This window comes from Muscardinus avellanarius (assembly GCF_963383645.1).
Source record: "Muscardinus avellanarius genome assembly, chromosome: 3".
NCBI lineage: Eukaryota > Metazoa > Chordata > Mammalia > Rodentia > Gliridae > Muscardinus > Muscardinus avellanarius.
Genome location: NC_137788.1, coordinates 158734910 through 158751426, shown reverse-complemented (window position 1 = coordinate 158751426; position 16517 = coordinate 158734910). Strand labels below are relative to the sequence as shown.

Below are 16517 nucleotides of genomic sequence, written 5' to 3'. Positions count from 1 at the left end.
TCTTTCTTTCTTTGTTGGTGGTACTGGGGTTCCTGGAAGCCCTTCTACCTCTGGGCTACACTCCCAGACCTATTTTATATTTTTATTTGGAAACAGGGTCTCTTAAACCAGTGAGGCTGGCTCCGAACCAGTGCCATCCTCCTCCTGTCTCTGCCTCCCAAGCGCGGGGATTACAAGCGTGTGCCACCACACCCGGCTATCCTATCAATTTTCTATTCCCTTCTTGCCGTCTTTTAGTCAAATATTTTATTGTGCCATTTTCCTACTCATTAACATGTAAGTTACACGCTCTTTTGTTTTTCTTTGAACAGTTACTATTGAGTTTGTCATTTATTATCCCTGACTTATATTTGTAAATTAATCAATTAACTGCTTCCTAGATAATGAAAAAACCCTTGGGCACGTCTGCCCTCTTCACACCGGTTTGGGGCCATGGTGTCTTGTATTTAAATCATCGTGATTTTATACTGCAGAGAAGTATGGAGGAGGAGAAGATATTTGTAAGACCTAAAGCAACAGAGGGCTCACGTCAAAATCTGTAACAAGATCCCACATGCCATTAAAACAAAGACAAATGAATAGGGGGGAATGAGCAAAACGCTGTTCACAAAAATGGACACCCACGTCGCTAATCCATACGTTAAAACGGTGTTCCAGCTCCTCAGCCACCAGCGAAATGCAAACGGACATCATACAATCCTAATGCAGCCCCACTAGAGCGGCCGAAGCTTTCTGAAAGACTGGTACTATCCAGTGTTTGCAAGGACGTGGTGCTCAGATCTACCTCCCACGTGCCGCTGTGTAGAATATAGTTGGTATAACTACCTTAGAAAACCCTCTGGCATTAGCTGGGTGTGCTGGTGCAAGCCTGAGATCCCAGTATTTTGGAGGCTGAGGCCTGAGGATCACAGGTTTGTAGGCAGCAACTGAGCAGGGGCCTCAGCAATGCAAAATAAAAATAAAACAAAATAGGGATGGAAGCTTAGAGGTAGAATGCCCCTGGGGGTTTAATCCACAGTCAGTCTGTCTGTCTGTCTGTCTGTCTGTCTGTCTCTCTCTCTCTCTCTCTCTCACACACACACACACACACACACACACACACACACACACACAGCATTTGGCATTATCTACATGTAAACATTTGTATACCCAGGGCCACTCTACCTCCAAGCTCTACCCTTTAACCTAGCACTATGGTGCCTAAATACACACCCCACAGAAAGACAGGCATCTATCTACCAAAAGACACAGCCAAGTGTGTTTGAAACTACATTGTTTGTAGTAATTATAATTATTATCTATAATCATATTTCTGCTATTAATTGGAAACAGTGCAAAGGGTTGTCGAAAGTAAAATAGATAAAAATGATCTGTTAAAAAAAAAAAAGGTCAAGCCGCCCCCTGATTATAAACATCAAGGGTGACATCTACGGCATATGCTTACTGAAAGAAAGGAGACCCGAAGGGATCGCAGTGTGCGGCTCCAGTTACATAACAGGAGGCGGAGGGCTACTGGTGACCAGGAGAGACAGATTACCCAGCCAGAATCTCTTCCTGCCCAGAATTAGGCACTATTCTGTTCTGTAAAGCGGGGATATACAAGGCAGAGGCCCAAGGGCTGATATTTGCCGCATCTGTTGAGCCCGGACTCCTGTGGCAGTACTTGGTGCTGAGCCGGCGCCTCCCCGAGTGAGGTCCGCCCCAGCAGTGCCTCGTCCGGCCAGCAGGTGGCGGGCCTCGCCCGCGGCCACGCCGAATGAACCCACAAGAATTTCAGCTCCTTTTCCAGGCTCTTCTACGAAGTTACTTTTGGGGTGAGAAGAGCCGTTTTCAACTTCGCCACCGGAACAGGCATGTTCAAACTGCGCGATTTTCATTCCGTTGAAATGGGGACACTTGGTACAAACTGATCTGCTTTAGGAAAAAAGCGAAACAAAACAAAACCCCAAGGTTTCACTTTTGTGCGTTTCTGTCGAACCACAAGGGCTGTGTCTTTGCCAGGTCTTGGAAGTGGAATAATTTCTCAGGCAGCTCTCGTAGGATTTATGTGCCTCTTAAAAGGACGTCTTGTAAGCTACCCTCTTGCTCCATCGCCTCCTTTTATGGTGCCTCTCGGGCCTGGCTGGGCCTTTCTCCCCGGCCGTGGGGTGCACGAGCCGAGCGGGGTGACTCACGCTCGTGCCTTCCCTGCCTGACTCGGGCCTAAAGCTTCTCCCCTCTGCGTCTTCTCTGTCCCCGCACTACTTGATTCAGTGACTGTTCGTTAACTTTGAACCCAAATCCGTGTACCTACTTGACTTTCATATTCCTTTAACTCCGCTAAAGAAAATCACCAGTGGAAAAATGGGCCAACCTCCCCCAGTGTTCAGCATTCTGCTCAGTTCTGGTTCCTGACCAGAGACAGATCATAGTCTTTGCACATACAGGTGTACACCACTGCACGTGTACCACACACAGGCAGGCGTGCACACGCACCTACTAACCTGATCTTTCTGTGTGGACGGAGGAAGATCATCTATGGAGGCCCCAGAGCCTTCGGCTCGTCCCCAGCTCTCCCCGGGACTGTGTCTTCTGCAGCTTGCCCGCACTGCTGTCCTGGAGGAGGCCAGGAAGGAGCAAACACTGTCCTCTCCTCAGAGGATCAACAGGGCGCCAGCCCGGGATGTCCAAGCAACGTGTGACTTGGTGTCATTGATAAGGTGGGCTCCGGAGCCAGAAGCCCTGGGTTAAGTGGGTGTTCATTCTCACTATCCTGCTGTAGGACTCAGGCAAATCCCTGCTTCCTGCAGGCCCCACTCACCTCCTCCCTGCCGCCGTTTTGTTGTGGGGATGGGGAGTGAGCCAGGGAAGCTCTGAGCTACCCCGCCAGCCCTTTTTATTATTGATACAGGGCCTTACTAAGTTACTATGTGTTGACCTCGAACCTGCAATCCTCTTGTCTCAGCCTCCCAAGTCCTGGGATTATCAGCGTTCACCCCTGTGCCCAGCTTCTCCCTTTTTAATGTCCAAATGATGGGACCTAAGAGGGTTGCTGTGGATATTAAATAGGCACCGTAGTAAAGATCTAACTACATTGTGGACCCTCAAAAACAAAAGGAGCAAGAAAGGAAGAAAAGAAAGAGAGAAAGAGAGAAAGGAAGGAAGGAAGGAAGGAAGGAGGAAAGAAAGAAAGAAGAGGAAGGGAGGAGGGAGAACGAGAAGCCCACTAGCCACTCATGCACCGGCCACCTCCTGGTCAGACCCCTGCTCACCTAGTGCTTTGTAGACAGTGTCCTCGGTCCTTCCTGGGAAGGGGACACTGATGTTCACAGTTTTCAAATCAAGTAACTGAGGCTGAAAGAAGTCAAGCCATTCCCAAGGCCATGTAGGGAGGCAGCTGAGCAGAGCCCAGTCTAACAACTCAAGGCTCCGGACTCTCACCCCAGCAGGACCCCATCACCTGGCAGAAAGGAACTCGTGGCGTGCTCAACGGCAGAGCCTTTGCCTGCGCTCACGGAGGCTTAGATGTGGCTCTCCTTTCCCTTGGACTCTAGAGGACTCCCTCTGCCCTCTTTGGGGCTTGTTCTCTCATCTGATTTCTTTCTTTTTCTTTCTTTTTTTTTTTTGTGGTTTTGGAGATTGAACCCAGGGGCATTTTACCTCTGACCTCCACCCCCAGCTCTATTTTTTATTCATTTTTGAAACAGAGTCTCACCAAGTTACAGAGGGTCTCACTAAGTAGCTGAGGATGGCTGCAAACCTACAATCCTCCTGTCTCAGCCTCCCAGAACTTGGGCTCTGTCTGGTTTCCATCATGGAGACGTTCCCATGAACTCTGACCTTTTCGCTGGTCCACACCATTCTTGCCAAATTCTAGAGCTTTTGAGTGGAAACTCTGTTGCCTTACCAATGCCAGAGGAGGTTGTGTGTGTTTATTGCTTGGTAAAACCAGCCTCCATCCCTGCAGGTTCCCCCCAAATCGTGTCTGGGAGAAGATGTCATCATGCCCTCTCTAGAATCGCTGTGGATGTATTTTCATTCAATAAAATATGCCGTGGCGTAAGATGCGGACCTGCCAGATTAACATACTGCCACGCGCTGTTGTTCAGTGTCTCTCTTTTCATCTGTCAAGTGTATTTTCTAAAGCTACCAAGCACATTCTGGACCCACTAGCTAATAAATTCTTGAGGCAGCCCAGCAGGTAGAGAGAAATGGAGAGGAAAAAAATAAATAAATATTGCTATCCCAAACATTACCGGTGAGAAAATGGAAACAGATAAGATTACCTGAAATTGATGCTTTAAGTGCATTGGAGATGGAGGTAAGGCTATAATTTAGTTATTTCTTGATATAGTCCTCTCTCTCAATTCCTTTTTTATTAAATATATCGCAAAACTGAAGTAATTTTGTTTTCTCTTTCGCCTTCTTTCATGTGAATAGCGTGTTCTCCGCGAGCTGCAGAGGCTTATTGTGAGCTGCATTAGCTCGATGGCCTTCATTTCTGGCTGAGGTAGTGCCAGGACCCTGTAATAGCACACTGCGGCGATTGTGAGGGGCGCGGGGGAGGATGAGTACGCACCGAACAGCAGAATACTGTCTGCTCATCTTTTAGCAAAATATTTGCAGCATATAAAAGTATAGATATGTTGGGCATGGTACTGTGTGCCTGTAAATCCTAGTGCTTGGGAGGCTGAGACAGGAGGATTGCAGGTTTGAGGCCAGCCTCAGCAACTTAACAAGTCCCTCTGCAACTTAGTAAAACCCTGTTTCCAAAAAAAAAAAAAAAAAAAAAAGAGGAAAGAAAAAAAATAAGATAGGGCTGGAGCTCAGAAGGAGAATAACTTTGGGTTCAATCCCCAGTATAAGAAAGAAAACAGATATTACCATGCAAATTCTAAGATACATATTGCCAGACTTTCAAAAGAGATTTCAGATAAACGGAAGCCCTGTTACACATTTGCCCCAACCTGTTTTATTTTCCTACATTACAGGCAATTATCATGTCAGATTTAATGTTTTTTACTCCTCTGAATGTTTTCGCACCTATACCATATTTGTATATGATCATAAAATCTCCACGTTACTTTTTATACTTTTTAACTTCCCATGCTTGCGCGCACACACGCCTTCCCCATGTGCCGTCTGTATTTCTCAGATGGATCCCTGTCCACGGACACACGCGGCTCTGCTCTCTGCGTTTTAAGCCCCTCTATAGTTTTAGTCGTCTGGTCTTCCCGTAATTGAATTCTCCGCTCTCACGAGGACGGGCATGGGCTCGGCCTCCCGATTCCACTCTGTGCGCGCCCATCGTCCTCCCCGGGTCTCCCTGGGGCCGTCCACACCGTGATGGCTGAGGCCCGGCCCAGGCCCAGCGGGGCACTTGGCAGAGACCCCCAGCCCCCCTTACGGCTTCCTCAAACACTTCCTACCCGGGTGCACTCCTGTCAGAGGGTACATAAATCCCTGCTTCTCCAGCCCTTGCCAACATTTGGTACTGCCGGGCTTTTTTGTTTGCTGATCATGTAGATACAAATCGACACCTAACGGATTCTTTAACTGCCTTTCCCTGGCCATGAGGTTAAACATCTTTTCATATGTTTCCTAGACACTAAAATTTCTGTCTGGTGATTTATGTATTTACATTATCTGCTCATTTTCGATTGGGCTATTTGCATTTTTTTCTCTCTTTTGGTACTGGGGATTGAACCCAGGGGAGTTCTACCAGTGAACTACACCTCTCCGGCCCTTTTTTAAAAATTTGGAAACGGGTCTCACTAAGTTGCTGAGGCTGTCCTTCAACCCGAGATCCTCCTGTCTCAGCCTCCCAAGTACTGGGATTACAATTGTGCACCACCAGGGCTCGCTACGCTGTTTGCATCGTTTAAAATAAACTTGTAAACATATTCTATATTTCTGGCGAAAAGTTATTTGCTGATTTTGTATACTGTATGTACTCCCAGTATGTTTTTGTCCTTTATTTTTTTATTTTTTATTTTTATGTTTTTTGGTGGTACTGGGGTTCCTGGAAACCTCTCTACCTCCGGATACACTCTGAGACCTATTTTTTATATTTTTATTTGGAAACGGGGTCTCTTAAGCCAGCGCGGCTGGCTTCGAACCTGCGCGATCCTCCTGCCTCTGCCTCCCAAGCGCGGGGATTACAAGCGTGCGCCACCACGCCCGGCTCTAGTTTGTCCTTTAAACTTTCTTTATGCCGACTTCATATACAGGAATATTTATTTATTTGTTTGTTTGTTTGTTTATTTATTTAATGTGGTAGTGGGCTTGAACCCAGGAACATTCTACCTCTGAGCTACACCCCCAGGCCCTTTTAATTTTTATTTTGAAACAGAGTCTCTCTTGGTTGCTGAGAGTTTCACTGTTGCTGAGGCAGGCCGTGAACTTTGCTAGCCTCCTATCTCAACTACCCAAGTACTGGGATTACCGGTGAACACCATCACTCCTGGTTCCCATTTTATATCTTAGTTTGAAACAGGGTCTAAGTTGCTGAAGGCCTCACTAACTTGCCAAGGCTGACCTCAAAGCTGATGTCCTCCCGTGTCAGCCTCTCAACCACTGGAATTTCAGACGTGCAGCACCACTCCAGGCCTTAACTTTTTTTTTTTGCAGGTCTGGGGATGGAACCCAGGGGCATTTGACCTCTGAGCTACACCCCCTGCCCTATTTTTTATTCTTTATTTTGAAGCAGGGTCTCACTAAGTTACAGAGGCCATCACTGAGTAGCCGAGGCTGTCCACAAACCGCGATCCTCCTGTCTCAGCCTCCCGAATGCTGGATCATAGGCGTGCGCCACCACGCCCGGCTAATTTTTTTTTTTTTATTTTTTGAGACTCACTGTGTAACCCAGGCTGGCCTTGAACTTTTGAGCCTTCCTCCCTGCCTCCCACCTAGCTGGGATTGCCGGTGGGTGCCACCATGCTTGGCTTTATTGGTTCTGTATTCTTTTCCATACGTTTCTCTGAGAGGCGGGTATCTGAAGGATGACTGACACCTGACAAGGTGGCATGCTGTTAACTTGGGATGCTTTGGCTGCGCTGCTTAGTAGGTGGCCGGAAGTGGTTCCTGGTCTCCATCACTACAAGCCCCAAACTTGTCTTTAGTATCCTGTCTCAGGAAGGGAAGAGTTGCCGTTGCTCTGTGAATTAAGATGTGCTTTGCTATAATTTTCCTTTTCCCACTTATAAGCTTGATTACTAAGCTCTGAATTTGGCCTCCACTGATTTATTGGTGGTACCAGGGATGGAACCTGGGGTATTCTATTTTTAAGCTACATCCCCGACCCTTTTTCATTTTTTATTTTGAAACAGGGTCTCGCTAGATTGATGAGTCTCACTACTTGCTGGGGCTGTCCTCAAACCTGCAACCCTCCTGTCTCAGCCTCCCAAGTACTAGAATTATAGACGTGCGCCACCACGCCCGGCTCTGAATTTTGCTTCCTTTTAAAGCAGTTGGTCAAATGAAACCACCTTGGTATTTTCATCTGCTCTCTTTCTCTTCTGTAACTTTTCCAGGCAGCCTTGGAAACAAAGGCCCCCTTCTTTACTTCTCTGCCACACTTGGCTTCTCTTACAAACGTAAAAAAGGGAAAAGATGAAGAGTATTTTCCTTTGCCCAGATATCTATGGCCCTGTCTGAGTTCTCTCAGCCAACTTCGGTGGAAAAAATTGACTGTCATTCTGAAAGTATGTGACCTCCTCTAGATTCTAATTCAAAGATCAGCAACCTTTTTCTTTTTCTCTCTTTCTCTTTTTTTTCTTTTGAAACAGGGTCTCCCTTAGTTTCTGAAAGAAACTTTCTCGCTAAGTTGCTTAGGCTAGCCTCAAACCTGTGATCCTCCTGTCTCTGCCTCCCAAGTGCTAGGATTGTAGGCATGCACCACTGCACCCGGTTTTCAGTACTTTTTCTCTGAAAGCCTAGGTAGTGAATGCTTTAAGCTTTGTAGGATATATGATCACTGTGATATCTACTCAACTCTGCTGTCATAGTTCGGAAGCAGCCACGGGCCGAATGTAAGTGAACGGGCACTGTGGCGTGCCAATAAAATTTTATTTACAAAAACAATGAGCAGACGTGGTTCCCCCTCAGACCAGGGTTTGCTGACCTCTGTTTTTTTTATTACTTCCGCTCTGTCTACCAGGAAACCACTTCTTTGACTAAGTGATTTCTTACTGACTGTATGTTTCAGAGCTTCTTTCTGTCACCAAAGATCTTAAATGCATTTCCTCTGCAAAAGTAAAGCATGTCAACTGCAGACACAACAACAACTCACTCCATCCGAAGCTCATTAAGAGTCAAAAGAGGAAGCCGGGCGTGGTGGTGCACGCTTGTCATCCCCGCGCTTGGGAGGCGGAGACAGGAGGATCGCACAGGTTCCAAGCCAGCCGTGCGTGCTGGCTTAGGAGACCCTGTTTCCAAATAAAAATGTAAAAATAGGTCTGGGAGTGGAGCCCGGAGGTAGAAGGGCTTCCAGGAACCCCAGTACCACCAAAACAAAAAAAGAGAGAGTCAAAAGGGAAGTCGAGCATGACGAGGCTACCTACTGTTCTCTTTCTGAGATTAGAGCTGCTGCTCCAGCTGTAACTTACTGAGTCCAGGCACATGTGGATCCCTGACCTCCTATCGTGTTTTAAACCTCTTTGCAATTATAGAAGACAGCCGAGCCCATAAACTCTTCAATTAGCACTTGATTTCGTGATGGCCATGGGGACCGCAAATCTGAAAAGTACCTCTACTTCCGTCCAGCTATTCTTTGGGAGAACAAACAGATGTGAAAAATATCCAGGGACTGAGTGGAAAATAGACCTATTTTTGCAGTCCTTTACTCGGTTTATGTGCACAGTATGTTTCGGCTTACCTGTGCACCATTTGGGAATTGTGATGGGTTTCTATGTCAAAGATTCCAGAGCATCTGGACAGCCAAATGCATACTGAGCGAAAAGAACGGTGCTCGAGGCATCACAGTGCTTGACCCTAAGACAGACCATGGCTCCGTCCCATCTAAAGCATCACTGTTCTATCAGACAAGCAGACGCATAGACCAGTGGGATAGAAGAGAGAACCCGGGTGAACCCAGGTGTCTACAGCCATCAGATTCTCAACAGGAGCCGAAGCACACGCCGGGGGTGGGGGGGGGACAACCTCTTTAACACGTGGTGCTCTGGGAAAACTGGACATCCACTTGAAGAAGTCTTTCTTTTGCCCCGTACAAAAATCAACTCAAAGTGAATCAAAGACCTTAACGTAAGACCTGACATTTTGAAACCAGCCAGGCATGATGGCGCATGCGTATAATCCTAGTACTTGGGAGGCTGAGACAGGAGGATCACAGGTTTGCAGCCAGCCTCAGCTACTTAGTGAGGCTCTCCACAACATAGTGCAAACCTGTTTCAAAATAAAGAATAAAATAGGGCTGGGTGTAGCTCGTAGGTAGGATGCCCCTGGGTTCAACTCCCAGTACAGCCAAAAAAAAAAAAAAAGAGAGAGAGAAAGAAAGAGAGAGAGAGAGAGAGAGAGAGAGAAAGAGAAAAAAAGAAACTAAGAAACTACTAGATGAAAACAGAGTTAAAAACAACTTCGAGATATTGATACAATGATTTCCCGAATAGGATTCCAACAGCTCAGGAAATAATAGCAAGAACTGACAAATGAGATTATATCAAACTAAGAAAGCTTCTGCACAACAAGGGAAATGGCCAGCAGGTGAAGACAGCCGACAGGGCGGGAGGAAACCTTTGTCTTCGCTTCATCTTCACAGAGGATTAATATCCAGAATATATAAAGAACTCAAACATTCAAAAGAGCAAATAATCCAATCAATAAACGGGGCAAATGGGCTTTGTACACAAAAGAGGAAATAATCCAATCAATAAATGGAGCAAATTTGTACTTCTGAAAAGAAATACAAATGGTCAAAAAAGGTATAAAAAATACTCCACATTGTTAGCCATCAGGAAATATAAACCGAAACTACATTGAGAGTTTATCTCTACCCAGTCAGAACGGCTATTACCAAAGACAAAACAAACAAACAGAACAACAACATACAATAACAGATGCTGGTGAGGATTCGGGGAGAGGGGGACCTTTCTACACTGTTGGTGGGAATGTAGATTAGTGCAGCCACTATGGAAAAGTGTGGAAATTTCTCAGTAGACTAACAGTAACACTACCACGTATGATCTAGCTATTCAATCCCAGTCTACAAAAGAAAAAATCAAAGTCTACAAAAAAATCAAAGTACAAAAAATCAAAGTCTACAAAAATCAAAGTCTACAAAAGAAAAACTTACACACCCATTTTATTGTGGCATTATTCATAGTAGCCAAGTTATAGAATGAGCGTAAATGCCCATCGAGGGATAAAGAAAATGTGACGTGTGTGTGTGTGTGTGTGTGTGTGTGTGTGTGTGTGTGTGTGTAATGAAGTATTAATTCAGCTATAAGGAAGGATGAAATGCTGTCATTTGCAGGAAAATGGATGGAACTGGAGATCATCATGTTAAGCAAAATAAACCGGCTTCAGAAAGACAAGTGTCCCGTGTTTTCTCTTCTATATAGAATCTGGGAAAGAAGAGAAGGCAGTAGAAGGGGGCCCGTCAGGAAGGGGAAGCGGTGCAGCAGAGGCTGGAAGAGGGAAGAGAGGTTGGTGGGGAGGGTGGATGTGATGACCAAAGCATAGTCAACGCATACATGGAAATGTCACAGTGAAACTCATTAATCGGTACAATTCAAATGTTCTCATAGTTATAAAAAATAAACTATAGTATGAAGGGAAATTGATGTCTTATATTATGAATTTTTTTTTTTTTTTGCGGTACTGGGGATGGAACCCAGGGTGATTCTACCTCCAAGCTACACCCCCAGCCCTATTTTTTATTCTGTATTTTGAAACAGGGTCTCACTGAGTTGCAAAGGGCCTCACTAAGTAGCTGAGGCTGTCCGTGAACCACGATCCTCCGGTCTCAGCCTCCCAAATGCTGGGATTACAAGCGTGCGCCACCACGCCTGGCTTATTATGAATTTTTGACATAAAATTTTTCTGCACAACTTTTTAATAGTCTAAAAAAAATCTTGGAGATTAATATTTTAAATATTTCTCTTTGTTTGCTGAGCAATATATAGAGATACATTTTGTTTTATTTGAGAGATTGGAGTCCTAAAAGGCTCTAAGAATAGTTTTCTACTGCTGCTTTTACTTATAATGTTTAAATTAGCATTTTTCTGATGTAAAACTGATACCATTTTACAGAGGAAAATTAGGGACATTTAGGAAAACGTAAAAAGGGAAGTAAAATCACTCACAATCCAGTTGCTTAGAGACAACTATTGCTAACATTTTAACACCATCTCTTTGACATCTATGTATATGATCCATGTAGAGTAGCTATACAATTTTCACATGTGTAAGATGATACACGAAATATTTTTATAATTTCCCTTTAAAGAATATGGAATGGATTACTTCTGGGTTGATGAATAAGAATCAACGCTCATTCTAATGGCCTCCTGGCATTCCACAGTATAGATGCACTTACTGTAACCCGTGTGGTCAGTTCTCTAATGGTGGATTATAAGTGCTTTGTATTTTTCAATTATTATAGACAATTCTAAGGCCTAAGTTTTATGTGTTTTTTCTTGTTCTGCCAATGTCTCTAAAACATAAAGTTTTAGAAGTGGGATTAGCAGAATCATATGTGTGCGTATGGACCCACATGTGTCTACTTTTGATACATTGGGTTTATGCCCCAATTTTATTCCCTTCAGCAGTTACTGAGGGCACTTCACATCCTCACCAATACTGGAAAATTTCTATGATTTCTCAGTTGCCAGAATCTCAGCATCTTGGTTGCTGAGGAAATTCACTGGGGAAGTTGTTATGGTCAGAGACAGAATGGTTTCTTGAAGAGTTCATGAATTGGTGTTTGGAGTTAACGTGGTTGAGTCACGAGGGCCGTAATCCGGGCAGTGGATGAATCCATCCTACGGGATTTGCCTGGTGGCACCCAGTGGGCTAGAAGGCTGTGGCTGGAGGTGGGCCTGGGGCGCGGCCTTGGGGATTTTACTTGGTTCCTCCTCCCCCAGCCCTTTTCTCTCCATGTTGTGAGGAGCACAGCCCCATGGCTTCTCCCTCTCTCGGCCTCCTGCCACCATGACCTGTGGTCCCCTGCACATTGGTTGCTCTGAATCTATGGTTGTTCTTGCTGTTTTGCTAAGTATTTTATAATTTTAAAACCAATGTTGACATAGAACTTACTGTGTGTCAGAGACTAGGGTAAAGGTTTTTAATGAATACTAACTAATGTATTCTTCATAATAACCCAATGAAGTGAGCACTTTAACTTACACATGGGGAAACTGTTGTGTGATTTGAAGGTCATACCTCTAGGAAGAGGGGGAGCATATACTTGAACCTTCCTGGAAATTCCACAGTCCACCCTCTTCCCACCATGCCAAAAGGAGTCAAAGCTTAGCTGGCAAAGGAAACACCTGGCCACCAGGGTCAGAGAGTCAAATCCTAACTACTGGACCACCTGTATTTTGGATATATTCCATTTTAATTACTTTGGAAACCAACCCCTTGTTCTTTTTAGGGTATACCAAAATCAGAAGAAATCAAAAGAAGCTTTGCCCCACTATCAAGAGGCACTGAGGTACACTGAGAACAGTAAAAGTGAAAAAAGTCTGGAGTGTGTCCCAGTCCTGAGGGAGTTAGCCAGTGCAGAGCAAGCCCTGGGATTCCACGACGCAGCCATCAACCACTTCTTGCAGGTAGGCTTAACACCCGAACTACCAAGGCCATGTATAATTTAAGTATTATTTCTGTTACAGTTAGCATTCTTGCAGCTATAATCTAAAAGATTACCACATAACTTGGAGGAAAGATTTAGTTTCTTAGGGTTTCAGGTTCAGTTCATACGAGGCCGGGGACCACAGATCTCAGGGCATGGCAGCGGGAGGCTAAGGGAGAGCACGTGGGTGCCATCTTCACATCATGGAGACTGGAGACAAGACACAGAGTGAGCAGGGGAGGAAGAGGAACCAAATATAATCCCCAAGGCTGCACCCCCAAGGGCTCACCTCCAGCCATACCCTTCTGGCCTACAGGGTACCACCCAGGTAAATCTATTATGATGGATTGATTCACTGCTGGAATTACAATCCTCCTGGCTCAATTTAACTCCAAACACCAATTCATGAGCTCTTCAAGGAACAATTCCATATCTAACTACAACAACTTTCCTGGTGAATTTTCCTTATCCCTTAGTACTTATTTATTTAGAGCTTATATTACCAAACCAATTTAGGATTCTTTAAACTACACTCTAAAGTCTTTACCAAAAGCCACTGAGAGCTGTATCTGTCAGCTATCTGTTGATGGTTTTCAAGCAGGGAGACTGACATCATCAGATCATCAGTCTAGAAGGATTGATTACTCTGAGGAACAGAAAATGAACTGGGTTGTGGGGAAAAAAAAAAACAGGGAGATAACGCAAAAGTGACCACAGCAATTCAGGTTGGGGCTATTCATGAGAATGGACAGATGTGAATAGATTTGAAAGCTATATGGGCTTATTTGTCATTGTATATCTTTGGGTGATGTGTTTATTAAGGTCATTTTTTACCACATTGTTTTCTTATTGAGCTTTAAGACTTCTTTATATATTTTTGTTAACAGTCCTTTATCAGAAATATCTTTTGCAAATATTCTCCCAGTCTGTGGCTTGTCTTTTTATTTTCGTCACATTGTCTTACACAAAGCAGAATTTTTTTTTCACATAAACTTTAGAATCAGTTTGTCAATATCTACAAGATACATTTTTTGTATTTTGATTATTTGAATTACATGAATCTATAGTCAATTTGAGAAAAATTGAAGTTTTTTAGTACTGGAGGTCAAAATCGGGGGTATTCTACCTCTGAATGCTAGGACATTCTAGCTCTGTTATATTTTCTATTTGAAACATGGTCTCACTGAATTATTCAGGGCATTATTAAGTTGCTGAGGCTGGCTTTTAACCTGTGGTCTGCCTGTCTCAATCTCCCAAATACTGGGATTACAAGTATGCACCATCATACCCAGCTAGAATTGGCATTTTAACAATATTAAGTCTTTGTATCCATTAACATTGGATATCTCTTCATTTATTTATTTCTTTCATCAGAGTTGTAGTTTTGTAATTTTCTTCATGTAGATCTTGCTTATACTTTGCTAGATTTTGTTTTGTAATAAAATTAGATTCTTAAGTGAAGTTTCATTTAAGTATTTCATTTAGGGGGTTGCTAATGTAAATGTCATTGTGTTTTAAATTTCAAATTTCATGTGTTCATTTCAAATATTATGTGTTCAACTGAAAGCAGTTGACTTCACTATACTAACCTGGTGTTCTACAACTTGCTATAACTGTTTATTAGTTCCACAAAGTCTTCTGTCCATTATTTTAGATTTTTCAACATAAAGAATCATGTCATCTGCAAGTAAAGACAGTCTTATTTCTTCCTTTCAAATCTATATAACATTGATTTCCTTTTCTTGGCCTTTTTCATTATCCAGACTTCTGGTGTGATGTTGAAAAGCAGAGATTTTAGTTATCTTAGTGGAAAAATTATTCATGTTTCTCACTAGTCTTATGTTATCCGTAGAAACTGGTTGTTTTTTTTCTTGGTAAATATTTTTTACCAAGTTGAGAAAATTCTCCTCTATTCTTACTTTACTGAAAAAAATCCTGTTTAGCCTATTGAGGTGAGAGAGCATATACACTGTTTTTCAAATGCTACCCCCTAAACTTTTCATGACAAAATATAGATTGACCCACAAAGTCTTGATGCTACCTTTGTTCCATCAGTTTCTAGAGTTTAAAAGAAGAATCAAGTGCTAGCACATCCAGAATCATCTAGCAAGGGCCATTATTCCTGACAAAATTCACTGGAATAACTCATGGTTTCTAAGACCCAACATCCACAGTATGCAATTTGAGTTAAGTTTCTTAACTCAAAGATTTGAGAAGTTTAGAGAAGCATCCACAGATCATGTTCCACAGGACCCTACCATGTCACCAGAATCTACATGTCTTCTCAGAAAGAGTGTTCATAGTTTTAAAATCCAAGGCATATTGAGTTAAAATTCAAGTTATTTAATGTATGGTTTCATAGTATGTTAAGCTTGCCGGTGTGCATTTTGAAGCATGAGATGAGTTTAATTTTATATTAATGTTACCTAGGTAACAGTCTAGGAAACACTAGTTTATACAAAGTAATGTGAAAGTCTCAAAGCAGGAATCAGCAAAGGGATTCACAAATAAATGTGACCTTCCTTCAGGGTATCAAGCCTTTTTACTCTCAGAAGTCCTTAGCACTATGTGAGTGGGAGGTGAGTTAGGAGGTACTTGTTGTCTGTGAGGCCCAGATCCACCATTTTAAAGTATTTTGTCACATTTGTCTTCCCCTGTCTATACACACACACACACACACACACACACACACACACACACACACACCATCTGTATACATATAAATATGTATGTATACATATATACTCAGAGATACTTATTTTTAATTATTTGAAAGAATGCCAATATATTATGTCCCTTCATCGCTGAATACTTCAGCGTATGTTTATAAAAGGATACTCTCTTATGGAAGTACAATGTACTTATCAGATTTAGGAAATGTAATATTGGTACAAGTCACATGCATTTTTTAATTATCCCAATTCTGTCCTTTATGACATCGTATCCCTTCCATGCAAGAGCTCATCTAAGCTCATGTGTTATATTTAGTTGTCATGACCCTGATCTCTTTTAATCTAGAAGAGCAGAGTCCTCCCCTCTATCTGCCCCATCTTTGTCTTTTATATTTTCAAAGAATACAGGCCAGCTGGGCGTGGTGGCGCACTTGTGTAGTCCCAGCATTTGGGAGGCTGAGACCAGAGGATCGCGGTTCACAGACAGCCTCAGCTATTTAGTGAGGTCCTCTGCAACTTAGTGAGACCCTGTTTCAAAATAAAGAATAAAAAATAATAATAATAATAAGGCAGAAAGTGTAACTCGGAGGTCAAATGCCTCTGGGTTCCATCCCCAGACCCGCAAAAACATAAAAAATAAAAAGAATACAGGCCAGCTATTTTATAGACTGCTCCTCAGTTTAGGTTTGTCCAAAGTTTTCACATGAGTAGATTTGGGTGACATATACCCAGCTAGAATACTACAAAAGAATATTGTATCTTCCTGGAGGAGATGTGGGGGAAGGGGGGAGGAGTTGTGGTATTGCATCCAGAGGCACAATGCCATCTGCCGTTCACTGCTGAAATTAATTTTATTACCCATTTATGGTACTGTACAGCTTATTCACTTTATAGGATCTATTTTCTTCCTTGCAGCTAGTAAGCATTCTATAGAGAGATATATTAGAACCATGTAAATATTTTGTTTCTCATGAAAATTTTCCCTCCAGGTTTAGAATTCATTAGCAACTCCTACCTAAACTACTCTTAACCATGATAGTTGTAAAATAATAAATTTT

General features: G+C 43.1%; 1 protein-coding gene across 1 annotated transcript in view; it reads left to right on the top strand.

The window, feature by feature from the left end:
• Positions 1–16517, top strand: part of TTC23 (tetratricopeptide repeat domain 23) — a gene marked incomplete at both ends in the record, with an annotated part of 70013 nt that overhangs the window by 10380 nt on the left and 43116 nt on the right. The window contains one exon of the mRNA XM_080691705.1: positions 12590–12767. Coding sequence (XP_080547831.1) covers positions 12590–12767 — 178 coding nt within the window. The remainder of the gene's footprint in view (positions 1–12589; positions 12768–16517) is intronic.